General features: G+C 57.4%; 1 protein-coding gene across 15 annotated transcripts in view; it reads right to left on the bottom strand.

Annotated features, from left to right (window-relative positions):
* Positions 1–16: 16 nt before the first annotated feature.
* SRCIN1 (SRC kinase signaling inhibitor 1) overlaps positions 17–27,596 on the bottom strand; it is a 46,348-nt gene continuing 18,768 nt past the window's right edge. For 5 of the 15 annotated variants that reach the window (XM_015885900.2, XM_015885902.2, XM_015885905.2 and 2 more), the window contains 20 exons: positions 27,236–27,519; positions 21,994–22,017; positions 14,414–14,606; positions 14,091–14,289; positions 13,610–13,703; positions 12,538–13,343; positions 12,253–12,345; positions 12,087–12,130; positions 11,714–11,892; positions 11,427–11,602; positions 11,088–11,218; positions 10,684–10,831; positions 9,507–9,819; positions 8,947–9,196; positions 8,700–8,854; positions 8,462–8,614; positions 7,611–7,739; positions 5,480–6,574; positions 3,650–3,787; positions 17–1,911 (listed from right to left, as the gene is read on the bottom strand). In XM_015885900.2, the coding sequence (XP_015741386.1) occupies positions 1,792–1,911; positions 3,650–3,787; positions 5,480–6,574; positions 7,611–7,739; positions 8,462–8,614; positions 8,700–8,854; positions 8,947–9,196; positions 9,507–9,819; positions 10,684–10,831; positions 11,088–11,218; positions 11,427–11,602; positions 11,714–11,892; positions 12,087–12,130; positions 12,253–12,345; positions 12,538–13,343; positions 13,610–13,703; positions 14,091–14,289; positions 14,414–14,606; positions 21,994–22,017; positions 27,236–27,519 (4,724 nt within the window). In that variant the 3' untranslated portion in view covers positions 17–1,791. Of the gene's footprint in view, positions 2,225–3,649; positions 3,788–5,479; positions 6,575–6,598; positions 7,094–7,610; positions 7,740–8,461; positions 8,615–8,699; positions 8,855–8,946; positions 9,197–9,506; positions 9,820–10,683; positions 10,832–11,087; positions 11,219–11,426; positions 11,603–11,713; positions 11,893–12,086; positions 12,131–12,252; positions 12,346–12,537; positions 13,344–13,609; positions 13,704–14,090; positions 14,290–14,413; positions 14,607–21,993; positions 22,018–26,130; positions 26,246–27,235; positions 27,520–27,596 lie in introns of those variants that run through there. The other 10 variants (XM_015885899.2, XM_015885908.2, XM_015885907.2 and 7 more) reach the window with 10 other exon arrangements.

Consider the following 27,596-nt stretch of genomic DNA (forward strand, 5'->3'; position numbering starts at 1 on the left):
ATCTACTATGTAAATCTCTCTTTGAAAACAATATAAAATGTTAAGACACTTCACTTAAATGTAAAGAGTTGCTCTTTTGCAATCCAAAGTAATTGCAGCGTTGATTTTTCTTCTTTTTCTTCTCTTTTTTTTTTTGCCTATTATTATTAATTATTATTATTCTTTGTTATCCAAAAGAAAAAAAAAAAAAAGGCTCTTTTTTGTGGGTTTTTTTGTCCCTTTTCTATACAAAAATGGCCGATATACAAAAGAAAAACACCCTTCACCCCCAACACCCAAATAAAGACATTAACATCAACAACAATAAGAGGGTTTTAGGTGTCCTGGGGTGGAAGGGGGGGGGGGAGGAGGAAGAGATTAAGTTAAAGGAGGAAATAATAGGAAAGCAAAACCAACCCAAAGGTGAAGGAATTGACCAACAAAAGGAGTGATTCCAGCTCTTTGTTGCACTGGGGACGGACTGCACGGCACGGCACACACGGGTACACACATGCACACACACACACACACACATACAGCGTGCCCCCCCCCCCCTCCCCTTGTCCCACCCCTTCTCCCTTAGCACTGTATGGGGTTGGGGCTGTGCTCATCCCTCACCCCGCTGCCCCCCTGCAATGGGGGCTTTAGGACCCTCCCATCCCTGTGGGTCCCCCATGGCCCCCCACAGAATGATGGGGAAGGGTCCCCACGTAGGCAGAGCACCTTTTGTCCCCCATATCCCCATGGGGGGGTGGCAAAGGGGACATGGGGTCCCCACATGGGCAAAGCTCCTCTTGTCCCCAAACGTCCCCAAGTGCACAGTGTGATGGCAAAGGCAACATGGGGTCCCACGTGGGCAGAGCCCCCTCTTATCTCCCACGTCCCTAAGGGCGCAGGGTGATGGAGAAGGGGACACAGTGCCCACATGGGCAGAGCTCCTCTTGTCCCCATTGCCCCCAAGGGCACGGGGTGATGGGGAAGGGGACACAGGGTTCCAATGTGGGCACAGCCTCACTTGTCCCCCATGTCCCCAAGGGCGCAGGGTGATGGGGAAGGGGACCTGATGTCCCCATGTGCTCAGAGCATCACAGCATCCCCCTTTCCCTTGGGGGGAGGGGGAAACACAGACAGACCATTAAAGTGCTACGTAACGAACCGACAGCGATAGGGACGACGCCAACGGTCCCCAAACCCCCCCCAACCAACACCCCAACCCCAACCCACCCACCCATATATCACAGCCTTCCACCTCCCCGGGCACCGGGATGCTCCTTGGGCAGCACCGACCTCAGGTGGCCTCGGAGCATCGTCCCCATGCTGTGTCCCGAGCTCAAGGGGGCTGAGGGGGGGGTTGGGGGGGTCCTCGGGCTGCTGCTTTTTGCCCCCTCTGCCTGCTGCATCCTCGTTGCTTGGAGCTCGTGGGGTGAAGCTCCGAGAGCTCTTCAATAAACAGCAAACGACGGTGGAGGAAGGGAGGGGAGGGGGTTTGAAAGGGGGGGGATTGAAGGAAGGAAGAAGGGGGGGGGGAAGAACCAAAAAGGTGACCAACCGAAAAGAAAACAACGGAAATACATGGAAAAATAATAATAATAATTAATAAGAAGAGAAAGGGGAGAGAGAAAGAGAGAAAAGAAACAGCAAGAGGTTGTAGGGGGGCTGTTTGGAGAGAGGCGTGGGGCAGCAGCCAGGCCAAGTTGGGGGGGGATATGAATATAGGGGGGGGGCATATGGTGATGCCCAATAGAGACGGTCCAGGGCAGGAGGAGCCCGGCCCCATAGTGGGGAAATGATGTTTGGAGCTGGCAAGGAGGCTCAGAAGGAGATGGAGGAGTTCCTTGCCCCAAAGGAAGTCAATACTGGGATGGATGTTCTGCCCGAGGTGGGTTTCTCTGCTGGGGAGGTCTCATTAGGATCTTTGGATGGTCTAGAGGCCTGGAAAGAGAAGTGAGATCCGAGGAGGAGGAGGAGGAGGAGAAAGGGAGGAGAGTCAGACAGTATGGTAAGAAAATAGACCAAAAAATCCCCCCCCCAAAAATAAACAGGAAAACAATGGGAGAAAAAAAACAACCCCACGAGGAAACAGAAGAAGAAAACCAAATTAAAGGGGAGGCACAAAAAGAAAAGAGAGAGAAAACAGAACCAAACAGGAGTTTGTTCAGAAGCAGCATTGATTCAGGCCTGAGGTCAAGCAGCTGGAAAAGGTCCACCACAAAGAGAGCACGAGACGAGCTGGTTCCACGCGTTACTGGATGGGGTTTGGGTGGGGGGGCATCCCCATTGTTGGGGTTTGGGGGGGGAGTGAGACGAGAGAGAGACACATGGATGGACAGGAGGACAGACAGGAGGACAGAGCAGGCAGGTGGGAGGGGTGGGGGCAGAGAGGTGGGGAGGGGGGACAAGAATGGCAGCATTAGGGTGGGCTCGGGCTGCCGCAGTGGTGTTGATTGTGGCTCCTCTGAGAGCCCACCCCCCACCCCCACCGACCCCCAGCCCATCTCCAGCAGCCACACCAACAGACCCTGCTGCTGGTGAGGCCAAGAGGAGCAACAGCCAGAGGGGTTGGCACTGGGAGGGGGGCTCAGAAAGGGGTCCCTGGAGTAGGGGGTGGGCAGTGCACTAAGGATGGTGGGGATGGAGGGGGATCCTGGTGAGAAGGGGGCTGTGATGGTGCTGCCATTGAGGTGAGATGGGGATTGAGCTCACACGTGGCCTCAAGGGAGAGGATTTGGTGGCATTGAGAGCTCTGTGCCCATCGAGGGGACAGCCTGGGGGCTGCTGGGGGGCAGAGCTGCATGCAGCTACCAGGAGAAGCCTGGCTGTGAGCACCAGGAGGTGCTGCATGGGGATGCAATGTGCATGGAGGGCAGCCATGGTCCTGGTGACAGCAGGGACAAATGGCACCAGTGCTGAGCCCTCATGCACAACTGGGGTCAGTGGGGAGGGAGAAACTCGTTTTGCTCAGGAAACATGTGCCCAAATTGCATGAAGTCCCCCCTGCTCATCGCTCAGCCCGGCTGCACATTGAGGTAGATGGGAGAAAAGCTGTTTGGCTTTCCTTTCACCCCCCTTTCCCCCCCTTGTTTTTAATGGATCTGACAGAATGAGCAAAATGGGGTTCGTTGGGTGGTTTGCCAAGGAATGGCCCAGGGAAAGGGATTGAGACACAGAGTGGGGAGGAGAGGAGGACAGGATGGGGGAAGGTCTGGGGGCTGCCCATGTGTGGGGAGGGGCAGTGCTGGGACCTGGGGCAGGAGAGGGAGGGGAGGAAAGAGCAGGATGGGGCTGTGGAACCCGGAGTGCAATCAGTCCCATTGACAAGGATGGGGATGGGGTTGGTGCTGGGCTGAGGGCAGAGTCCCATCCCACAGCTCTCCTCTTCCAGCTGCTGTGGCCCCCATCCCATTCCCTCACCCCATCCCAACACCCTCCTCCTATAGTAAAGGTGCATGGTGGATGCACTATGGGGCTCCAGCCCCGACCCACATCACCCCCTCCTCACCACAGCCCACCCAGCATAGCAAAGAAGTGTCTCCTGCACCCTCTGCTCAGCAAAGGGCTGCACCCCCCCCCCATTCCAGCATCCTCAATAACTCCATGCCCACCACCCCATAATGGGGAGCAGGGGCTGTGGGCAACCTGCTGCTGGGAGCCTGCTCTAGAGATAGGCTACCTGCTGCTGTCCCTGGATCCGCATGTACTCCATCCTCTGCTTGATGTGCTTGCTCTTGTCGGGGCTGCCTTGCTGGCTTTGCTTCAGCCTGGATGCCGGGTTCACCATCTTCATGGGCGGGATGGAAACTCCACCACTCTGTTGGGGACAGAGAGTTTTGGAGAGATTAAAAGCCCAGAATAGGCACAAAGCCACAAGAGCACAGGCTGCAGATGGACACTGTGGGATCCCAGTCCTCCCAGTAACACAGTGGCAGCTGAGGAGGGGTCATCAGCTCCGTGTGCCACAGGACCCACCACCAGCCCCCATTGCCACGTACATGGGGGTGAGGAGCAAACACTGGGGGGGAATAGGGGGAGGTGGAGGGCAGGAGGAAAGCACCCAGCCCATAGAAAGGACAGGAGGCGACGGGCAGGTGGAAGGAGATTCCAGGTGGAAACGGCGACAGTGGGAACGCAGAGGTATTTTATTAACAGGTTGCACAGGCTGAGATACAAAGACTTGCATGAGCAGCAGCAGGAGGAGCGCTCTGTGTTGGCACCCCAAAAACCCCACATCACAGCTGCCCCCCGCCTGCCCTGTGCCAGCTGGGGTTGGTGGCCAAAGTGGCACCGCTGGGCTGCCCTAAAGGAGAACATGGGATGATCCGGCTGCACCAGGTCAGAGCCAGCAGGTTGTCTCTAAGTCAGGTCAATAGTGCATGGAATATCAGTGCCTGTCCTCCCTGCCTGTGTTCTGGGATCCTCTGTGCTCCTTAGGACCCCTGAACCCATTGCAAGAGGGGTCCACCTCCCACCTGCATCCCCCCATATCCAGGCAGGTGCTGGAGCTCAGAGCCCTCTGCCCCCACTCAGTCCCTCCCACCCAGCCGTGCTCTCAGTTTTGCTTTAGGATCATGCACACCAGCCATAAATCCACCCCATAGCTCTGCTCCAGGACCCGAGCAGAGGAAAACCTACAGCTACACCCACTGGAAAAGGCCGTTCCTGCAGTGAGAGCCTTGGTGCAACCAGGAAACGGGGCTGAGATAATCGCTGCAAATGAAAAAGGAGATTCATTCAGCAGTGCTGATTGTTAATAAAGGAGCAGGCTGACTTGTGAGCAGCCGGGGGTGGTTCCTCCCCCCCCCCAAACCCTCAATCTTTTTCCAGCTATTCAGCAAGCCCAGTGGCTGCTGTAGATTCCAACAGAAACCCATTTGGATGGCGCTGGGGAGCCTGAGCTGTGATTTAATTAGGAGAAACATCTGCTGCTCTGCAGTCACGCTGTAACTGCAGCTCCTCGTGCACAACGGGATGGAGAGGAGCACCGTGTTCCCATCCTGCTCACCCCAACAGAGCTCGTGCATTGGGGACCCAGCAGCACAGACAGACCCTGTTGCTCTCCCAAGGTCTGAGGTAGCAGCCCCAGCCTGAGGGTGGGGGGGTCTGTGCCCCCTAACCAGTACCAACAGCAGCATGGGATCCTTCTGCCACCTGCAGGGTGGGTTGGTCCCCTCCAAAGCCAACAACTGCTGGCCCAAACGAGGGCTCCCTTTGCACAATGCTGCTCCTGACACACCAATGGAGCTGCAGGCTGTGAGCACAGCATTGCACAGCCCAGCACCCTGCATGGGGTCGGATCCAGCCCTGGTGCACAGCCAGGGAGGTGGCAGCGGGCAGGTGGGTGGCGGCGCTGCTGCCTTTAACACATCAGCTCCAAAAGGAGACGGGTGTCGCACCTCAGCTCTGCTTGGAGGTAGAGTCACAGAGAGGGAGCAGGTGGAGGAAGAGCAGACATCAGAGCAGATCCGAGGGCAGAGCACGGCAAGAGGAGTAACAGGAAATAAACCTGAGGGGTGCCGAGCTGCGGCTTGGGAAGCAGAGGTGGTTTGGTGTGGCTCGGGGATGGACTCTTGGCAGCATCAGCTTTGGTGTGGCTGAGATCCAGGGCAGTGCCATCATCACAGTGCTTGCTGTGCCCCACACCATCAGTCTCCTGGCTGGCATCCCTGGGTACCTCCTGTCCCATCAGTCCTGCATGGAACGCAGCCTCAGCTGAATGGTGGCTGCTGATCTCACTGATGGTCATCTCCAGCTCACGGATGGTTTCTTCCAGGCTGTCCAGTCTCTGATAGGCACCTTCACAGATCTCCCTGCTGCGTGGTGACATGCTGTGCAGGGGGGACCCCTCGGCTTCTCTTCTTCCCTGAGGACTGGGAACCAACCCCCCCTCTTCAGCTCCAGCAGAGCTCTGACTCTGCATTGCCACACAAGTGGGATGCCCAGCGTGGTTCCATCTGCTGCCCTGCAGCCTTGGGGTGCTCCTGGCTTTTGGCACCGGTGTGCTGCCACGCTGCTCCCTCTGTGCACATCCAGGAGGGAGGGATGCATCCTGCCCGGCTCTATCTTGGTGCTCTGCATCAGCAGGGAGCTGCAGGGCAATGCTGTGCCCTCCTCTGCTTGCACTGGGGGGGAGTGCTGTGAGCATTCCTTGGGGACAAGGAGCTAAAGGGCACCGTGGGGAAGCCTTGCTGCTGCCTTCGTGCCTCCTGGCAGGGTCTCCATGTGCTCCTGCTGCTGGCCAGCTTGCTCTGTGCTTTGGAACAGCTGGGATCTTGCTATATGATGGGGGGAACCCGTGTGTCCCTATAGGTGAGTGGGGTGCGCTGCTCAGGGGCTGCAAGGCTGCGGATGGAGAACCCCCAGCTGTACATGGAGAGCTGCTGGGGCTGCTGGCTGGCACTCCACCTCTCCTCCCCACCTCGGCTGTGTGCTCCCCTCCTGCTCCTCCACATCCATTGGGATCCCTGTGCTCACAGCAGCTCTGTTCCACTGCCACTGCAGGTTCAGGTTCAGGGGACGGCGGTGCAGACACCCACTGGGTGAGCACAATCTGTGGGAGGGAGAAAGCCCTGCTCCCCGGGGCTGCTGGGGCTGCCAGCTCCTAGATAGAGAATCAGACAGATTAAGGGCTGGGGAGAAGTGTGGGATGCTGTGCTTGGGGATGGGGAATAGCAGCAACCCAGGCTATTTCAAGTCCTGCTGTGCCTCCAGGCATTGCTGCAAGGCTGTGTCCAGCCATGGAGGTGCTGCTCGAGGACTCCCCATGGGTAATACCCACGGGTATTGCAACTTTAGAGGAGGTTTAGGCTACAGACCCAGTGGTGCTGCACCTCCCTGATGCGTATGGGAACCTGAGTGCTGAGATTTCTCCTGCACCAGAACAGCAGCTGTCAGAGCACAGCGCAGCCCTCTGCTGCTCATCCCCGTGCTGCTCTCAGCAGATCTGAAGGCAGGGATGAGCCCTTGCAAATGAGCTGCAGTGGGTGCCAGACCTTTAAATCCCTGAGCAGCAAGAGGTCACCTGGAACAGCCTGTCCTTCCTCCCTTCACCTCTTTGTTAAGAGTCCCAGGGATTTGCAATGAGCTGTGCAGCACCCGGGGGAATGCAGCAGGTCGTGCCCTGCAGGAGAAACACTCTGGTGGGGGAGCTGCTACCTTGAGCTGCAGCAAAGCAGCCTCTGCTCCATAGCACAGCACTGCCCTGAGCAGGGGCTGCTCCAGCACCTGCCCCACTGCTCCCCTCCATCTCATCCTCACTGCTTTGCTCCATCCCATCCCCATTGCTCTGCTGTTCCATCCCATTACAACCACCCTGCACAGCAAACAGAGGTGAGATGGAGCCCAGGCCATCCAGCATCCCCTCCCACCTGCAGTGCTGTGCATCACCACCCACATCCCTGCTTGGTGCCATTGTGATCCCACCCCAACCTCTGCCCCAGGGCTGCAGCCCCACCACGTCGCATTCATGCTCGGTCAGTGCCGCATTCAGTGCTGTACACGCAGTGGTAGCGAGCAGAGGAGTGAAGAGAAGCCATCAGTTGGTTAAACCAGAGAAGGAAGAAGTGAGTTAAGAAGTGGGAGAGGTGGTGGTTAAGTGCAGCCAGCCAGGAGGAGATCTGCAGGAGGAGGGAGGTTACCTTCCATCCTTCGGCTGCAACGGAGGCTCCATTGGGCCACATGTCTGCGTGCCCAGGGGAGATGGCAGCCGTGAGAGGGTCGTAACGGAGCGTGGGGAGGAAAGGGGAGGCAGAGCTCCTCTGAAACACCTGGGGAGTCAAACAGCTGCGTTGGAGGAGGGAGGAACAAGCGGGTGGGAAGAGATGGAGCCCAGCCGGGACAGGGCTCAGCATTGCATTGGGGTAACCACTGGTGGGAGAGCATCACGCTGTCCCCATGTCACCATGGATGGGGGGAGGATGGGACGGCCTCCACCGTGCTTTATGTCCCCATAGATAGGGTGAGGATGGGGATAGGATGGGGACAGTCACTGCAGTACTGTCCATGGATGGGGTGAGGATGGGGACAGCCTCCACTGTGCTTTATGTCCCCATAGATAGGGTGAGGATGGGGATAGGATGGGGACAGTCACTACAGTGCTGAATGTCTCCAAGGATGGGGTAAGAATGGGGATAGCTTCAACTGTGCTTTATGTCCCTGTGGGTGGGATGAGGATGGGGACAGTCATTGCAGTGCTGCTTGTCTCCATGGATGGGGTGAGGATGGAGGACAAACACTGCTGTGATTTATGTACCCATGGATGGGGTGAGGATGGGACAACCTCCACTGTGCTGCAGGTATCCATGGATGGGATAAGGATGGGGACAGGATGAGGACAGTCACCACAGTGCTGCACATCACCCACAAATGGGGTGAGGATGAGGATGGCAGCCACTCTGCTGTTACGTGGGGATCTGTCCCAGAGCTGCTCCTGTGGATGCCTGGAGTTGGGTGGGCTGTGCTTCCCATGCCCACACCCTGCTGTGCTCACCTCCAGCTCTGCAATGATGCGATCCTCATCGTCGTCATCTTTGATGGCAGAGGCAATGATGGGTGGGGTGGATGCGGGTCTCACCACCTCCGACACCGTCCGTCTCAGCTTCACTTGTGGCTTCTGGGTCTCCAGCTCCTCCGATTCTGCTTTCTGTAGGGCAACGAGCAGTGAGGGGCTGCACCTATAGGGTGACCTCCATGGGGTGACCATCTCACGCCCAGGCTTCACCACCCACCTTCATAAAGCCAGGCTCCTTCTTGCTGGTGACGATGACTTCTCCGCTGCGGGTGGTGGTCAGCCCATGGGATGAGGGGAAGCTCCGGCGGGGTGGGGGTGGAGGTGGTGATTTAGAGGGTTTCTCAGTGCGGTACCGCGGCACCGTCAGTTCATCTGAGCAGAAAGCAGAGCTGGCACCAAGCCCTGCCCTCATCCCAATCCCTCACATACACCCAACCAGGCAGCCCTTACTCTTCTCCCCATACCTGAACCTCTGCGCCCATTGGGGTCCACCTTCCCCGTGGATTTCTGTGCATGCTGAGGCTTGGATGGTTTATGCTCCGGCGTGGACGCGGCGCTGCTGCTGCCCGTGGTCTGTTTGTGCTTGGCAGCAAACTCCAGGTCAGGGATGGCCTTCATGAGCTCAGCCTGTGTCTCCTCCAGGAGGCGGTTGATGTCCTTGGCACTGTATTGGGTCAGCGCTGCCCGCTTCTCCTCCCAGTCCCTCTCGGCAGCCTGTGACAACACAGCTCACTGTAATCCCTTATGGGCAACGTGTGACCCCACTGTCCCACCATCACCTCCCCATTGCCCCACAGTCTCCCACAGATTCGCAGTGCTGCTCTAACTCACCCCACATCCAGCCCATGGGCATTGAGATGCCCCAGGCTGTGCTGCAGCCTCCCCTTCCCATTATCTGGGGCTCCCCACTATTAAGATGCTCCATCAGTTCCAAACCCACCAGGGAGGTTGCACCCCATTTTTATCTGGGGGTGCTCCAGTGGGGTTAGAGCCCCCCCAGGGAGGATCCCCCTCAGGCTCTTACCTCCACAGACACAGCTTTGTCTGCACTCTTCTTACTGGGCGTCTCGGGACCCGTTTGGGTTTTGGCAGGCACCATCTCTGGAGCCCGGGAAGGGTTATTGCTCTTGGAGGGGTGGCTCTGGGTCTGGGGGGGGCTGTGCCCAAAGCTGGGCATGCCCAGGGGCTCAGTGCCAGCCGTCAGGTGATGGAGGCTCACTGGGGGGCTGGGGGGCATTTCCAGCTCCAGCCCTTTGCTGAAGTCTGTCTCGGGTGCCATCTTCTTGGGGGACTGGCTGAGGTTGTTGGGAGGGGTCCACACACCCTCATCCACTTGCCTGCAGGGGACAGAGGGAAGACACTCATTGGGTTAAGTGGTGTTGGCACTGGGTTACAGCACCATCACGGAGCCCCATACAAATACACACAGCTCAGCACGGATCTGCATCCCCAACGTCTGCTCTCCTGCAGCAGCGCATGCCAACGAGCTCCTCCACCTGCCTGTCCCTCTGCATAAACCTTGCAGGAAAGCAGCTCTCTCCAAATCCCACCCCTCCCATCAGATCTGCCTGAAATCACCCTTTGGATTCAGAAGTTATTAGGGAAGGAGAGTGACAGGTAGGCAGATCGGTGCGCTGTGCGATCAGACGAGCTCATCTCCATATAAAACCAGGCTAGAACAGCGCCTGGGGCGAGCCCAGCCACAGAGCCTGCCCCAGCAGTGAGCTCTGCTGTAAGGTCTCCTAATGGGAACAGGCAGGTGAGCTCCAGAGACGGCTTCCTCCATCCCAATAGCTCTGATCCTCAAGAATGAGATTCCTGGCCATGTTCAGAGCTCCCATCATACCCAGATGCACGGCCACATTTTACCAAGGTGGTAAGGAAGGAGCTGTTTTCAAAGCAAGGTTCCCACATATGCACTGAACAGCTCTGGGGGCTGTTAAGAATCGGATTCAATCTGCTGGGGCTGGGCTTGATGGATCCGTTCCACTTTGGGTGATTCAAACATTCATTTTTCTTCCCCCCCCCCCCATCTCTCATTTCTAAGCATAAAAATGAACCTTTTGTCAATGGCTCTGGGAATTCCCATCCACAACTAGAGCACCCAAAGGCTGTGAGCCCCGAGGTGCATCCAGAACCCCTTCCAATGGGGTGCTGGGATGAGGAGGACACAAAGCAGGACCCCAGGGCACAGCTCTCACCTGCGGATCTGGGTGAGCGTGTCGGTGACCGTCTTGCAGCGCTTGAGCAGCCCGTCCAAGCGGTTCGGCTCCTCCTTGAGGAACTTCACAGCTTCCACCTCGACCCGCAGCACCACCCGCATCTTGCTCTGCAGGCTGGGGAACTGGGCTGAGGGGAACAGAGGGGTCACTGAGAGCCATGGGGTGCAGGTGGAAGGATCCCAAGGAGCCTGGGATGCTGCTCCTTCATCACCCTGTGCTCACCGTCCCATCACCAACCCACCTCATCCTGTGCCCTCCCCATGTCCCCATGTCCTCTCGCAGCCTCAATGACTGCACAAGCAAGCTGCTGGGGGGACTTGTGTTGGTTCTGGTAGTTGGTGGAGCACTGAGGACACTGCTGCAGCCCCATGGATCCCACTCACCCTTGAGGTCCGTCAGCGTCTCCCCGAGCTGTTTGAGCACCACAGCCTTCTCCTCCAGCTCCTGCACTGGGATGAGGCGGTGGTTGTGTGCCAGATCCTTCTGGATCTTCTCCACCGACTTCTCCAGGTCACTGCGAACACAAAGTAGGGCGGGATGACACCAGATCCCAATGGAGGGTGGGGAGATGAGAGCTGCGTTGGGGGACCACGATGGCACCAGGGATGGGGATGGCACCGGTGATGGCACAAGGGATGGGGATGGCACCAGTGAAGGATTCAGGCCATAGAAGGAAGGGGGATGGAGGGGATGGGGGCAGCAGGACCCCACGCTGTGCTCACTTCAGTTGCTGGGTGATGAGCTCCTCCTCGTTCAGGTACCGCAGCCTCTCCTCCTCCACCAGGCTGCGCTGGCGCTGCAGCGGGTCTTCATGTTTGCGCATGGTGTCCGTCACCCTCACGCTGATCTCAGTCTCTGTCCGTCGCAGCATCGTTTTCACCGTCTCCTGGTTCTGCAGCTGGTTTGGGGGGATGCAAAGCAAGGCTGGGTGGGCTGCCCTGCATGAGGTCACTAGGAAAGGGGCATTCTCTGCACCCAGAGTTGGGTTGGGTGCCCTTGCGGTACCTACCTGCAGCTTCTTGAGCTGCTGCAGCTGGTTGCGGAGGTCGCTGGCGTTCTGCTGCAGGTCGTGGAGGTGCAGCTGCATGTGCAGGCGGGTGATGGCTGTGGGCTGCCCTGCTGGCGTGCTGGTGGTGGAGGGTGGGGGGGGTGCAGGCACTGGGGTCCCCGTGCCGCTGCGGCTGGTTGCTGTGGGGTGGAGGAGACAAGAGAATGATGCTGGGATGCAAAACTCCGTCCCCAGTACTGCTACCACCTCTGTTTTGGCACAAAGGTGAGCCTGGAGCTCCCAGTATGGGATGAGGCTGCAGCACTCCAGCCCCCGGGGTCAAGGATCCCCAGGATGTGGGGATGACCCCCAAAACCTCTCCCCAGCCACTTACATGCTGATGGGGGAGTCCCACCATTGGTGGCTTCGGTCTTCTCACTGCAACAAAAGAGAGGAAGGGCTGAAGATGGAGCACAAAGCAGCTCCTCTGTCCCCTTTGGTGCTGTCCAGAGAAGCCCCCCTGACTCTCATTCCTGTCCTCCTCTCCCTCAGCTCCTTACCTGGGGGTCTCAGCCTCGGAGCCGCGGAGCAGTGCACTCTGCACCAGCCCCGTCAGGCTGGCGATCTGCTTCTCCATGGCCTCCATGCGCTCCCTGCAAGGACAAGGGGTGAGAGTTAGGGGTAGTGGCACACTTAGGGTTAGAGGCAAAGCTTCACCACCCGACCCTGTGCTTCTATGGGGCTGGCAATAGGGAAACCTGCCCTCACTCCCCAGCCATACCCAAGGACAACCCACCCAGCAGAGCCCACTTCTACATGGAAACCGCTGCAGGACCATTTCTCACCTTGTTTCTGTGTCCTTGGCTGGCACTGGGGAACTGAACCCCGAGAGTGGACGGTCTCCAGGGCCAGGGAACAGCTCGGGGGGTCCCGCAGCACTGGGGTTACGTGGTTTGCTGACTGGGCTCTCCATGAAGACAGAGGAGCAGGAATCCTTACGGAAGGACTGTCGGACGGGTGAGGAGCGACTGGGTGGTCCCGAGTAGGGGCTGTGTGGGCTCTGCCCCTCCACCATCTTCTGTGGGGAGGAGGGGGGCATGCGAAAGCCCAAGCCAGGTCCGTATGTATCACTATAGATCTGCGTGTTGGGTTTATACAAGCTGTCCTCCAGCTCTGTCTGCAGAGCAGCCGCCGAGTAGGTGCTGAGCGAGCGCACCGAGCCCCGCTTGTACAGCCCCCCAGAGTAACCAAAAGGGTCCCCCATGCCGGCCAGAGACTGCGTGGAGGTGATGCTGAGCCTCCCCTCGTGCACCATGCCATAAGGGTCAGCATACAGCCCTTCATTCTTCACCAGCACCATGTTCTTCCCTGCCAGGTCCTCGTCAGGTTTGACATCACGGCGTTCCAGGATGGCGCTGGGGCTGGGAGAGACGCCGGGTGCTGGAGGAAGGCTGGCCAGGCGCTCACCGTGGTGCACTGGGCTGCCGGCGTAGGAGGGTGGGCGACCACCACTGTAGGACATACGGGAACGGGAGGGGGATGAGGACTGCAGGACGGGTGGGGGGGAGCCCGAGGCCAAGTGTGGGGCTGGGGACATGTTGTTCAGGCGGCGGGTGGGGGAGGATTCCCTGGAGGTGTAAACCATCTCCCGCTGCGGAAAGGAGAAAGGATGGTCAGCATCGTGTCCTGCTGTGCCCCATCCCCTTCTTTGTCCCCATCCCCTATCTTGGGGGTGGTTCCCCCCTACCACCAAACATCCATTCTTTTAAAGCAATGCTTAACAATGCCAGGACTGAGGAATACAAATGGCAGCCATTACTCCTTCCACAAACACACCCTGTGCCCTCCTCATCGCCCTTCAACCGACCCCAGCCCCACACTGGGGTGCTGCCCACCCCCCAACACCCAGCCCCTTACCCTCAGGTCCCCGTTGGTGATGTGCGAGGCGGGGAATGAGGCGTAGAGAGGCTCTTTTCGGTATATTTTAATGATGCTTCTGTCCTGGATGTCACTGGAAGGAGAGGCAGAGCCATGAGGGGAGTCCCAGCAGTCACACAGGGCTGCACCCGTGCTGCTTGCAGAGCCCCATTCAACATCAGTGGTCCCAGGGAAGGGTTTGGTGGCCCTGCCTGGGCAGGAGGCACAACACAGCAGCACCAGGGGCTGCTTTAGCTCTGCAGAGATCAACGAGCATCACCTGCAGTGAAGCCTTTTCAGGACATGAACACCAACCCAAAGCCCTCCACCATCTCCAAGGAAACCCTTTGCCATTGCAAGGGTCCTCCCACCCTCATTGATGGGGACGGCATGGGATCAGCATGCCTTTGAGATGGATGTGCTCAGCTCTCTGTGCCAGCAATGGGGGTCTGTGTGCTCCCCGGGTCTGTCTGCCCCTCACCGGACATCTTCCAGCTCATAGAAGACATTGCGGGACTCGTCCTTGATGAGGATGGCGGTGTTGGGAGATTTCAACATCCCCATGGTGAGCTTCTGAGGGAACATGTGGACGATGAGGGCGTGCAGGGTGTCCATGCTGCTGATCTCGTGGGTGATGTGCACGCGCCTCGTCTCATCCCCAAACTGCAAGAAGAGGACCCCTAAAAACAAAGCAAGGAGCAATGGGGTGAGCCCATATCCCAACAGCTGCTGGGCTCACACATCCTTGGTGGGTTGCATTTCCCAATGCATGGATGCAATAAGGCTGGAGCAGAGCTGGAGTACCTGGGGAGCGCAGCTTGGTCTGGCTGGTGGAGCGGGACAGAGGAAGGCTCTGTCGAAAGCGGTTCATCCTATTGAAGCCCAGGGGCAGCTCCGCTTCAGACATGGTTTCTAAGGATTCAGCTGAGGCAAAGGAGAGCTTGGCTTGGTCTGCCAGGCCGGGCTGGGAACCCTGTGAGTGCCGGGAGCTCCTGGTCTGCAAGGGAAGCATGGAGGTAAGAGCCCAGCACCAATCCATGCCCTGCACCCAACTATATGGCTGCATCCCCCATATATTCCCAATGTATATTCCACATTTCAAAGCCATTCCAATCAACCCACTGCAAATAAACCCGGTGATGGCTGGCTGCTTACAGAGCCAGGAGTCACACGTGAGCTCTAAGGAATAACCTTAGCAATTACAGGAGGTTACACATCCATTACACCAATGAACCAGCTCTCGGGAAACATAAATGCCCAGCTTGTCCTGGAAGCAAAGCAGCGCTGAGGTTTATGGCTGCCTGAGCTAAGGGAAACTAATGGGTTTGGGTTTACAGCAGGCAAAAATGAATATGCCAGGAGTCCAATTTCACACGGCCAAATGTTAATTCCTCCGCATAGAAGTTGAGGGTGCAGACATGGGGGGTGTGAGCTGATGGTTGAAGGCTGTGGGTTAAGCAAAGCCGAGTGTATTGGGAGGATGCCTGGATAGACCTTGAGATCAGAACCCAGCTGAGAACCCAGCACAGAGCTCAGCACCCAGATCAGCATCCAGCACCCAGATCAGGACCCAGCATAGCACCCAGCACCCAGCCCAACACCCAGCTTGGCACCCAACATAGCCCAGCACCCAGCTGAGCATCCAGCCCAGCACCCAGCTGAAACTCAGCACAGCTCAGCACCCAGCTGAACACCCAGCACAATGCATCACAACCCAGCACCCAACACAGCCCAGCACCCATCTCCATTTTCCAGACACACATTTAACATTAGCAAATGAAGCCAGGAGAACAAACAAAGCTCCCGGGGTGCGGAAAAGGCAGCATGGAAAGGACAACAGCTCTATTCTAAAAGCCAAAAAGGAAAATCAATACGAAATGATAACAGCCATCATCATCATTTAAATGAGACATTAATTGGAGGATTTAATTAATCCTGCGGGGCGGGGTTTTCTACGACTTGAAACGTTCTCACTGTAGTTAATTGCTGGAAAATTGACTGCTTGGTTTTGATGGTGCTGTTTGAAGGCAGAGCTTGCAGGCTGCACGGATGCTCCTATAGGTTTCCTATAGGAAGGGAGCAGGGATGTAGCAAAGCAGCTCTGTGCATCACCAGCACTGCACATGGGGGGGCCCTATAGCACCAAAAGCTAAGGGGGCTCAGGGCTGACCCCCATCCCCATTGCTCTGTCACAATGGGGGTGAGGAGGGGGGGGCTCCATCTCAGCACAGCAGGATGGTGGGGATTGCTGTTGCCACGTAGCATTGCTGTTGCCATGGGATGCAGTGTGTGAGCATCACATCATCACCCTGCTGCACCCTACACATAGAGCTGCCCACCCCCCCCTAAAAGGTGAGTCTGGACCCCTCCTATCCTCTGCCCCATGGCTTTGGCTGACCTCAAGTAATTCAGCTGCTCAGATGGAGCTCATTATGGCATCCACCAGAAAGGAAAAAAAAAAAGAAAGGGGGGATAAAAAGAGGGCAAGATGAAAATTAATGGATTTTTAGCCTGGAAGGGACTGTTCTGATCGTTAACCTGATGCTCAGCCTCACGTGCTCAAAGAGCTGCTCCTCCAGCCCAAGCAGGGACCAGCAGCACTGCACAGCCCTCAGTGCATCCCTCTGTAGGGCACCTGCATGGCACACAGCCCCCTGTGTCCCCAGCTCACCCAAACCCCCCCATGGTACCCCCAGAGCCCAGCAGTGCCCCTATGCTGGGCAATAGGGCAGGATGGTGCCTCAACCCAGCCCTGTGCTGCTGTAAGAGGGGTGAGCAGACCCCAGTGCTATGGGGGGGCATAGAGGGGGGGCTCTGCCCTTTCTGCCCCAGAGCACCACAGCCACATCCTTGACCTCCCAAGGACCATTAATGAGCTGACTTCAGGCAACTGTATTTTATTGCTCTACCTCACTAATGACTTATCTCAGATAATAAGGCTCAAACACGCATCCAGACCCATGCTTCTCTTTGCCTGGAGATGCCAAGGGGGGGAGGGGGTCTCAATCTTGCCTTGCTGGGAGTCAGAGTAAGGCCTGGGATGGCCAGGTACCAGGGTATGGGGCACCCACAGCCCCACATAAGTATAGGGAACATCTCACCCATCCAAGCATTGCCCAGGGCTGTGTGCAGGGCATTCATCAAACCCCGACATCAAACCCACACAGCGACTCCAGAATGGAAACCTGAGTCCCCTCCTGGCCCCAGCCATATCACACAGTGCAGCTGAGGAGTGAGATATCAAAGCACACAACAACGAGAGGAATGGGTTGAGGGCACCCCAGCTCCAGCAGCACCATGGAGCAAAGGCATTGGGGTCCCCCAGGGGCAGCTTTGCTGCGGCTCTGCCCCACAAGGAGCCCCACATCCCCTCATTCCCCAGGCACTGAGACCCTCCTTGTGATGCCTGAACCCACCAGCAGCAGAATGGAGGGGGAGGAGCCCCCCCCAGCCATCCCTATGGTACCATGCTGAGAGATGACCCATTTCTGCCTGAAATTGCAGCACAGGGTTAATGCAGCTGGAGCTGCCCTGTACTCACTCCCACGAGTTCAGGGGCAGAAGGTGAATGGAAAGCAGAGGAGTTCTGCTACCCAAAGCAAAACAAAGCTGCCCAAGGCCACGGGTGGATGGTAACACTGCAGCTCCGGGCACAGAGGGAGGAAAGGAAGCTCTAAATGCACCCACAGAGTGGTGGGGTGATGGGCAATGAAGTCAGGGTGGCTGCAGCCCCCTGTAGCAGAGGAAGCATGGGGTGCAGACCACCCTCTGTCCTGGGTGCTGCTTTGGTTCTGTGCCTTATATAAAAGAAAGAGGGAGACTGGGGGAAGGGGTGGGGGGGGGGCTTTGTCTTTTATCTCCCTGGAGCTAAAAATAAGCTACAATTAAGTGATTCTTTCAGCTCCTAAAACTTCCAACAATCCCTTTCCTGTCAGCGCTGAGGCAGCTCCATTCTGTCTGCCTGGCTGGGCAATGATGCTGCTCTCCTCCTCTCCCCCCTCCCTCCAACCCTGCCCCACTCCCAGCTGTGGTCAGAGGGTGGGCTGAGGTGGGGGCAGCGATGGGACCCACAACCATCCCATCCCACTGCTGGAGAGCTGGGATGGAGGCAGGGAACAGGGAAAGGGAGCAGTATTGGGGCAGAGGAGCAGCAAATGGCCTCACCCTGCACTTCTGAAGGAAGAACTGAGACAAACATGGGGGACACAGCAGAGCACCCCGAGCCATTGCCATGCAAGACCCACAACCACCAGCACCAACCTCATACCTCACTTATCCGCTCACCCTCTGCTGACCCCTCAGCACATCAATGCCCTACAACACCTCAGCCATGTCAAGAACACCATCTGCAACACAGAGATGGAGCTCCCAGCTCCCTCCTTCCCCCTGTAGCCCACCTCACTGCCAACCCAGCCCCCCATTCCCCCCCCACCAGCACCGACCTGGCCTTGCAGTGGGCTGGGATCAGCCCTCGCCATGTTACTGCTGCAGGCAGCATCCAGCCCTGAGCGCAGCCCCTCCAGTGGACCCTGCAGGCTGGGTTGGGTTGGAGCTGGGCAGCAGCACGGGGGGGCTGCAGCAGCCCCCAGCCCTGCCCTGCTCACACTGCATCGTGCTGCATTTGCAGGGATAATGCACTGCAAAGCACTGGGGGTAGCCAGGCTGAGTGCACATCACGCTGCTGCCGTGGGGGCACAGAGCCTGGAGGGGTCCCCCCCAGCTTCTCCAGCCCCTTTGCATTTCCTCTGCTTTGAGATAAAGGCGAAGGTCTATGAAATCCAACCCAGCTTGGGCAGCAGCTGGCATGGAGCTGGTGAGCCCAGCCCTGAGCGAAGCACCACGACTGGTTATTTACCGCACACACACAGCCCGGCTGCGGCCCCTGGTTGGACATGGATCTGGATTAACTCCCTGTAATCTCCTTCTCAGCACTTAATCCTGCATCTGAGTGCAGTCCCATCTGGTGGAACGTTGTGCTCACTGGGCAGGGACCGGAGCTCAGCACTGTGTTGGATGGGACTGGGATGGGAAGGGGACCCCCACCCTTACCCAGGGAGAGGGACAGGTTGGCATTGCTCAAGCCATAGGGATATATGGGGAACACCACAGGTGAGGGCAGGAGGGGAGCAATGGGATCCCTTAAATGGGTTGTGGCCTCATTCTTGATCCTGTGGCCCATCCCTATCCATAGACACAGCCCTTGGGGATGCTGCTGCAGCTCTGCTCTAAAGCCCCACACTTGGGTCACTTGAATTCGAGCTGCAATGCTGAGACCACAACACCACAGCGCCACCTCCATCAGGCAAAGCCAGGGATGGGCAAAGCAAAGAGCGCACGGGGCAGAGCTGCCAAGAGCATCTGTGCTCCCAGGTGAGCAGAACTCAGCACCAAAGGGATGGAACAACCCAGCTGACGCAGCCCCCTCCACCCCACGCACCTGCAAAAGCCTTCACATGGACAATGCAGCTGTAATCCCCACCACTCACTGCTGCTCAGAGTCCCATTTCATCCTCCTTTGATGCACTCCTTCCATGGCACAAAGGATATGGAGCTGGGATAGGGACCCCTTGGGACGTGCAGGGCTGCAGCCGCTCATCCCCACGCTGCCAGCAGAGGGTCAGCAGGCAAGCAAAGCTGTTAGCAAAGCTGGGAGCAAAACAACATCTGTGCCTCCCGCAGCTCTGCTGCTGTCAACGCTTCCAAGGAAAATTTAATTGAAATTTGGAACTTCTTTTATTGCTTTTTCCTGAAGCAAAAACAGAAGCCAGGGGGGTGGCGTGGGGATGTTCTGCTTGTCTTGTCCCAACCCATAGATGCTGCAGTGCAGCCAGGCCAGCCTGTATCCATCATTGGGGTGGTTTAGGGTCAGATAGGGAGCCCTGAAGCACAACACTGGGAGAGCTGCTCTCCCACCCACCTGCAAACAGAGGAAGGAAACACGAAACCGATGCGCTGCGTCACAAAGCGCTTCGTTCATTCATTGCTAACCAGCCCTGCTCATCCTTCATTATTGATGTGCCAGGAGTGGAAGGCAGCACGGGCTGTTGGCAGAGCCCAGGTAATGGGACACGGCCACTGTGGGTTCTCCTTTGGTTGCAACAGCCCTTGGGGAGCACCCTGGGGGCAGAGCCACAGCACTGGGCAGCACTTTAGGGCAGCACACACTGTGGCAGCCCCTCCTGCACCTCCAGCTCCATGCATGTGAATGGCCAGGCTGAGCCTCATGTGCTGCTCCAGCTGAGCAAATCAGTTCAAGGGGGGGGTTGTGAACTGCCTGAGACACAGAAGGTGCCACAACAGGGATGAGAAGGAGTGAGAACTGGAGGAAAATAGGGCTGAGCACTAAAGGTGGAAGAAACCACAGGCCCAAGGTGCAGCTCTGAGCACCAAGTAGATGCAATCAGGGTGCAGCCACATATGGGGTAACCCCCCCCCACCCCACCTGCATCTCACCCCTGAATCCAAAGCCCCCTGCTTACAGCACAACAGTGATTCACCCAGCGCCTAATGCTCAACATTTTGTCAGGATTATCCCGATTAACCCAGAATTAATCCCGATCTCAATGTTAACAGGATTAGCGTTCCAATCGGATTAGGTTTTTAAACCAGACCCCTTGACTAAAGGAAGGGGCTGTCCCGCCAGATGTGTGCAGCTGCCAGATGTGCATGGGATGGAATGGGGTTCCCCTGCAGCATCAGCCCCTAAAACTGCTCCTTGCTGCACAGAAGGATGGGATGGAGCAGCAGGTGCTCCAAAGGAACCCTATAGAGCCTATAGTGTCAACCCAGTATAGATAAAGCTGGAACAGGGACACCCTAACCTCCTGGTTCTGGGGTTGGGAGGATAAGAACAGCTGCCCCATAGAATCAGCCTTGCTGCTTGTCCTGAGCTTGTTCCTCCCAAGCCTCAAAGAGGCTCATCCAGCAGAAAACCAATAGGAAAACAGCAGAGATGAGTCTGATCCACCCCTCTGAGCTGTACCCACCGCTGAGGACATGAGACAGGAGATGGGTTTGGGGTGAAGGCAGCGTCCTGCTGCCTTGGGGCTGCTTACCCCACATCATCCCCCCTCCCTTCCCCACTGCTTGGGAGCTGTGTCCAATCCTCTGCTTTCTGGTGGTGCTGTGTGACAGCATCTGCCAAAAATAAGCAAATTACTGCATCCTTCAGGGATGCTGAGGAGCGGAAGGAAAGGCAGGCATGAGAAAGCAGCAGGAAGGGGATGGGGGAGAAGGGGACAAGGAATTGCATGGGGCTGTGCTCATACACATACAGGTACCCTCAATATACACCAGGGCTGGGCTCTGGGAGTCATCCCAACCTGCAGACCCCAACCCTTGACACCCCATGTCAGCAGCTGGGGGTCTCCAGGTGTAGATTAAACTCAATGCATTCCCATATGGAAGGCAGTGATGCTCCACCTGCATATACCCAACTGCTGCTGCTCCTGGGACAGCTGGTGCTCAGAGCTCACCCCCACGACATTCCTTACAAGAAAAGAAAAAGGAATAATAATAAATAATAATAATAATGAAGAAAATCAGAGCTTTTGTGGCAGCCCTTCAGGCCCAGGAAATGTCGGAGCAGGGAGGACGCAGACAGCTGGATTTTGCACTGTGAGCACTTCAGGAACGAGCACTCAGAACAAGTGCTCATATTATGTGTTTGATGACTCCTCAGCTCCGAGCTGCCAGCCCAGCACAGAGCCTGTTTATTCCACAGGAAGAGCAGACCCACCAGGGATGGTTTGCCAAGGTCACCCAGCAACATGGCTGGCCTTGAAGTGCTGCCATTGCAGCCCCATGAGGAGGAGGAGGAGGGGGGAGGAAGGCAGCCCTGGGCCATGCGTGCTGCACCCCCTGCTAATGGACTGACTGCCTGCAGTGAGAGCTGGGGCTGCTCTGTGCCATGCCCAGCTCTGTGCCATGCTGGGTGCAGCACTGGTGATCATAACCCTCAATGCTCCTCAGCCCTGACCAACCGAGGTTGGGAACCACAGCAACCCTGTCAACAGCCATAATAAGCCATAAGAGCCTGATGAGCTCAGAACCCACCTGCAATGGGCTTTTTTTTTTGCTCTGTCCTTTTCTCTTAAGGGGCCACGTGGTCCTCATCCCTGCAGCAGTGAGGTGACTGCAGAGCAGCACTGATTGCCTGCAGCCTGAGTTAGGGCATGGATTCCTGTCTCTCAAGGAACAGTTTCACCTCCATACAACACCTCGACCTGAAGCATCAGAGCATCCTCATCAGCTGAAGCTGAGAACAAACCTCTTTGGCACAGGAACCCTGAGCACAGCCCCCAGCTCCCACCCCCTGCATGGACACGGATGAGAAGTGCATGCAAGTCAAACCAGAGCATGACAAAAGAATCTGAAATACTGACCTTAAAGCTCCAGTAGTTGGGCTGCTAGCGACAATAAAATGACAACAACAACAAAAAAAAGAACAAAAACGAAGGAGAACGAACAAAAAGGAAGAAAGAAAAGAAAGAAACAAACAAAAATACCATTAAGATTCTGGTTTGGGTTGTGTTTTCCTTTCCTGACTGCTCTGCATCCCCCTCCCTGCAAGCAATAGCTGGGGATGGGGGGGGGGCTGTGCAAGGCATTGAGGTGTGCAGCTGAGTGCAAAGGGCTCAGCCCCATGCTCACACCACCCAGCATGTGCTGCAGGGAGCCAGAATGGCTTTCAGTTTTAAAAGCATCTTAAAATCCCCCCCTATTTCTTGCCACCCCCCCCCCCTTCAAACCCTGCTTGCCCCTGCTACCTCCCTCTGGTGCTTCTTTGCAGCGTCTCCGCTGGTGTCATTGCAATGTGCTGCAGTGAGTGATGGGAGCTGGCATCGGTTGCAGCCCGGCACGCTGCAAAGCTCTCCCCAAACACCCGTTGATGAGAGTCAGAAATGGATGCAAAGCTCCCGAGGATGCTCATAGCAAAGGATGCTCCCAGCAAAGCAGCTGCCCGGGATGGGGCTGAGGATGTGCCTCTAATAGATGGGGTGGGAGGAACACCTGCAGGGCGGCTGCTTCCCATCTTTTATTGGGATCAAAGTTCTCAGCTTCTCTTTGCTTCCCTTCTCACAGCCACCCCCCTCCCCACCGTGCTCAGTTTGCTGTGCAGAGCTCTCAGGGTTCCCCTGCCAGGATCCTGCACTGCCCATCCCATTGCTGTGCCCTGGGAGCACTAAGGAGCTCCCATCAGGTGGGACCAATGTGGAGCTTCACTTCCATCCACTGCTTTAACACCACCACCACCACCTGGGGGCATTAACCCTTCCCTGACCAGCTGCGTGTACATAAACAAGCCCTGACAGTGTGAACAGGGGCCTGTTGTACAAACACAAACCTTCTAAGTCCTTTTTCACACCTACAGCCTCAGCAAGATGCTCTTATCCCAGTGCAACGCCCTCATCGATGCCCTGACATTAATATTCCACCAGACACCAGCAGACCCACAAGTTCTGCATCAAACAAACCCGGGCTGCTTTGGGAGTGATTCAAGCCCAGCTCTGCTCACACAGCCAAGCCTGGAGGCACAAAGGTCTTTTCCAAGGGCACACTGTGACTCAGAAGCAGCACCAGGAACAGAAGCCCATAGAGAGCAGCCATAGGAACCATCCCAGGCACAGAACTTGCCCAAAAGTAGAACAAGGAGCTGCTTCCAAATGCCTTCAGATAGTGGACGGCCCCATTGCAGGGTAACCCGCAGCATAGGGGTGTACCCACAGCCCTAAAGGACCCACCCCCAAACTGGGAGGTGATGCTCCCGAGTGGCTCCTTCTGCCCTTTCCTTTCATTTTGCTGCTGAAGAGCTGCAGTAATTTTCCCCACAGCCAATATTGCTGATCCTATCTCACAGCAGCCCTTGGTATGCATTGGATTTATTATTTGAGGATGAGTGGACAGGCTCATCACGAAGCCTGTCCTTTACATCCCTGCTGCATCCAGGGCACCTGAATCCCCCCACAATCACAGTGATGCTGATGGTCACAGAGCACAGAACCCAAATCCTTGCCCAAAGGCATCTCCAGAACCAGGAGGGCACCTCTGCAGGTGCCTGCATGGCTCAGTGCTGTCCCATTAGGCTACATGGTATAAGGGGGGGAGGGACTTGCCCCATGCTGGCCCAGGGCTACCAATCTGGTGCCATGCACTGAGGGCAGAGATCCCTGCAGGCACCTCGGGCTCCATCTGTCCTTGCAGGCACTGAGCCCGGTTGAGCTCATTTTCTACCAACCTGGCCTCTCCCAAAGCAAAAAGCCACCTCCATCACACACCCTGCACTATGGGGACGGGGCTGGGATGGTCCCAGCGCCCTCCATGCTGCCCTGATGGGGGGGGTTGCAAGAAGGGAAGGGGAGAGGAGGAGGCCGAGGTAGAATTAACACATCCCCGACTCTTCAAAAGCATCAAAGGGAGATAATGGTCTGAGAGAGGATTGGAAACGACAGCCTCGTTCCACGCGATAAAACAGGCAGCTCGAGCCGCGCAGCCAGTAGGGAGAATTACAAAGGCTGAGATTATAATTACAATGAAAGTCATGTACGCGGAGCTGCAAAACGAGGGACTAAGGAGGACTCGGACCCTCCCCAACACCGCCATGTATTTCAAGGGGCAGAGAAGCCACGCAAACCACGGCCACGAGGGGAACCTCAGGCACACAGCAGCGCTCATAGAGCTGCACCAAACAGCCGGTGTAAGGAAACACAGAGCAGGGGAACGCAAAGAGCATCACATACTTCAAACCCAACAGTCCTTGTGGCTGCCCGGGGGAGAAGAGCTGCCCCAGGTGAATGAAATCCAAGCAAGTCAATGCTCCGAGTAAGGCAGGTTGAGCCTGGTTAGCAATTATGGCCCAGATCTATTACTGATTAACAAGGCAGCACCAATGGATCCCTCCGAAACGGGCAGCAGCAGCATCCCAGCACACAGCGCCCTGGGGGGGGAGGGACAGCAGCGCTTTCATTGGCTTTTTAATTAACTCATTTCCAGGAGTTGCAGTTCCTGATAGACTCTCCCCTTCAGGCACAACGTCTTGACAAACAAAAACCCTCCCCTAAATACACCTGCAAAGTGAATTGAAGCCGGTTTGTCCGTGTTAAAGTTTTCGATGTTTTTTTAAACACGAGCCGAAACAGCAAAACGACCACGCAGAACCGAATGCAAACAGCAACCAGAAGCAGCCCAGAGAGACCCCGAGGCTGTGCATTGCAGATACTGTTATCTGAGGTCCTGTAATTAATGCAAAGGGACTCTGCAAGCTGGGTATGGCAGCACCGGGTGAGCACCCACAGCATAGAGCCCAATGTAAAGCAGCATTTGCAGCCCTCAGATCCCTCTGGAGCAGCTCAGGTGGTGTCAGAGCAGGTGTCAGACCATGACAAACGCATTCAGGCACCACCGGGTTTGTGCTCCTGGCTCTTCCCCAAGCCCCCCCCCCCCTTTCACCACATCAATACAGAGCAAAGCAGCGACGACGGCTGTTTGCAAAAGCGCACCGATGCATTGGGGAGGGAGGGAGGGGGGGGGGGATAGGGGGGGAAGCGCTGCTGAGGACAAGCCGTGTAAACCTGCTTACAACGCTGCCTCCCAGCTCAGACACCCCACCGGGACGAGGGGCTCCAATAACTCCATGAAGAAAGGTCGGGGATGGGGGGGGGTCGCTGCGGGAATCCCGGTCCCATAGAGGCAGGGAGAGGCAGAAGGGGTTTCCCCCCCCCCGACCTGAAAGCGGGGCCGGGGGTCGGGTTTTGTTGTGGGACGGGGTGATGGGGGGGGGAAGGAAGGAAGGAAGCTCGGGAGAAGTTGGGGCAGCTCGAATTGCGGAGTAACGATGGCAACGGCACGCGTAGGTGGACGGGCACAATGGGGACGTGCGAGGTAAGGGAGGAAGGAGATCCACGGGCATCGACCGGCGGCCCCGCTCCTATACAGGGGATGCGATCCGGGCAGCACCTGAGGCCGGCCCTACTCCTCCTCCTCCTCCTCCTCCTTCCCCCCCAACCCCGGGGGTTCCCAAGGGTGCGGAGCCGAGTGATGGGCACCGGGACGTCCCGCAGCATCGGGCTGGGAGCGCTCCGAGTTGTGGGGGAAGGGGGATTAGGATGACGAGCGGTGCCCCTTCGTTATTCCCATCCGGGGGGGGGGCTGCGGCCGCTGCTGCCCGCACTGCCGCATTCAGCGCCGCTCCGCAGCCTCTTCTTCCCCGCAAAACCCCAACCGGAGCGATGCTGAGACCCCCCCCATCCCAAAGCCTCCTCCTTGAACAAACCGGGGGGGGGGAACGCACAGAGCCCGCGAGGCCGCACCGTGCGCTGCTCCTCCGCCACTGCAGCACCCGCAGCGTTCACCTTCCCGAGGCCGAGCGGGGCCGGGGGCGATCGGTGCTGAGTGACCGGGGGGGGGGGGGGGGGGGGGGGCAGGGAAAGGCGGAGTGGAACGGAGCGGGATGGGGGCAAGGAAAGGATATAGGACAGGGATACAAGGGGAGGGATGGACGGACTGACGGACATCAGCGGTACCTGCGCCAGGTGCTCCGCTCAGCCCCGACCGCCTCCGTTTCTCTCCGCGGTCCCGGAGCAGCGACCGCCGCCGCCTCCTCCGTCGCTGCGGCCTCCGCCGGCCGCTTCGCCCGCCCCTCCCGCGGGGTTCAGTTCTCATGACAACCACGACTCCACCTGAATCGGGGCGGCCACGCGGCGGAGCGCGCTCCCGGAGGAGGAGGAGGAGCGCGCGTGCACGTGGAGATGCGCGCACACACACACACACGCGTGTGCCCGCCCCACGGGGATGGTGCATAGGGGGGGGATGATGGGGATGGACACATCTGCATTGCAACCCGTTATCGGTTCCGAAGTGAATAAACCCTCTCCTTGTTGCAACAGCTGGATGCTGCAATGCACTGCAGGGCTGCATTGCTCCCCTCTGCATCCAGCCCTGAGCCAATGGTCCTTTGCATGGAGGGGGGGCTGCATAATGAGACCCCCCCGGTGCTCCCCCCTCTGGTGGGAATGCATGGATGCTCAGGCAGACCACAGGCTTTGGGGGGTCACTCCTCCCCAATGGCATCGTGAAATTTGGTGTTCCATTCTGCAGATCCCTCTGGGGGAGAATGAAGTCATTGGGAATGCACAGCCAAGGGATGTCCCTGCTGGGATGTGGGCACCAGATCTGATAGCATTGAGCTCTGAGAGCACCTGACCTGGGACAGACTCAGCCCCTCTCTGCCTCCACTCCTTCTGCCCCACATCCCTGCCCTTCCCAGGCAACAATAGGAGACCCCCTCCACAGCAGCTGCCCCACATCCCCCTGGATCTGAGCATCCCCATCCCACTCAGGCTGAGCACCAACCACCCCCATTACAGCAGGAAGCTGCAGGGTGGGGGTCCCAACTATGTCAACCCCCCCCCTTTCCTTTAGCAGAGTGAAGCCTCATAGCCAGCACACCCACCCCATGCAGAGACACTGCCTTCATCTCAACCAAGGAAAAGAAATCTACCTGAAGACCCCCAGCCTGGGCAAAGGGGCTGCTCCTGCCCATACCACGCCCCCTATGAGCCCCCCCCCCTTCTCCAAATGAGGTGGGTCTCGTTCCCCCCCACCCCAAAAATCAAACACCGCCTTTACCTGGTCCCGCATTCTCTCCTGCTGCCCACGCAGCGCCAGTGCGTGCTGCGGGTATTTATTCTTCAGGTGATCCATGAATGCGTCCCGTTTACGCTCCATCTCCGACTTCTGGAGGCCGGTGAGAGCCTCGAGGCTCTGGGCAGCGATGACGGTGTGTCTGCGCTCCGAGGTGTGAACCAACCCTACGTTGGAGAAGCGCCTTGTGCCGTTGCCCAAAGTGCGGTACTCCCGCGGGTACTCGGCATCGTCGGCCGAGATCATGTGGGCGCTGGTCCTGTCGGGATCTGCACGGGGATGGAGAGCAGAGCAGGGTGAGGGGCTGCCCCATGGTGGGTTTGGGGCGCTGTGGTGTTGGGGACGG

The sequence above is a fragment of the Coturnix japonica genome, chromosome 27, assembly GCF_001577835.2.
Source record: "Coturnix japonica isolate 7356 chromosome 27, Coturnix japonica 2.1, whole genome shotgun sequence".
In the NCBI taxonomy this organism is placed as follows: Eukaryota; Metazoa; Chordata; class Aves; order Galliformes; family Phasianidae; genus Coturnix; species Coturnix japonica.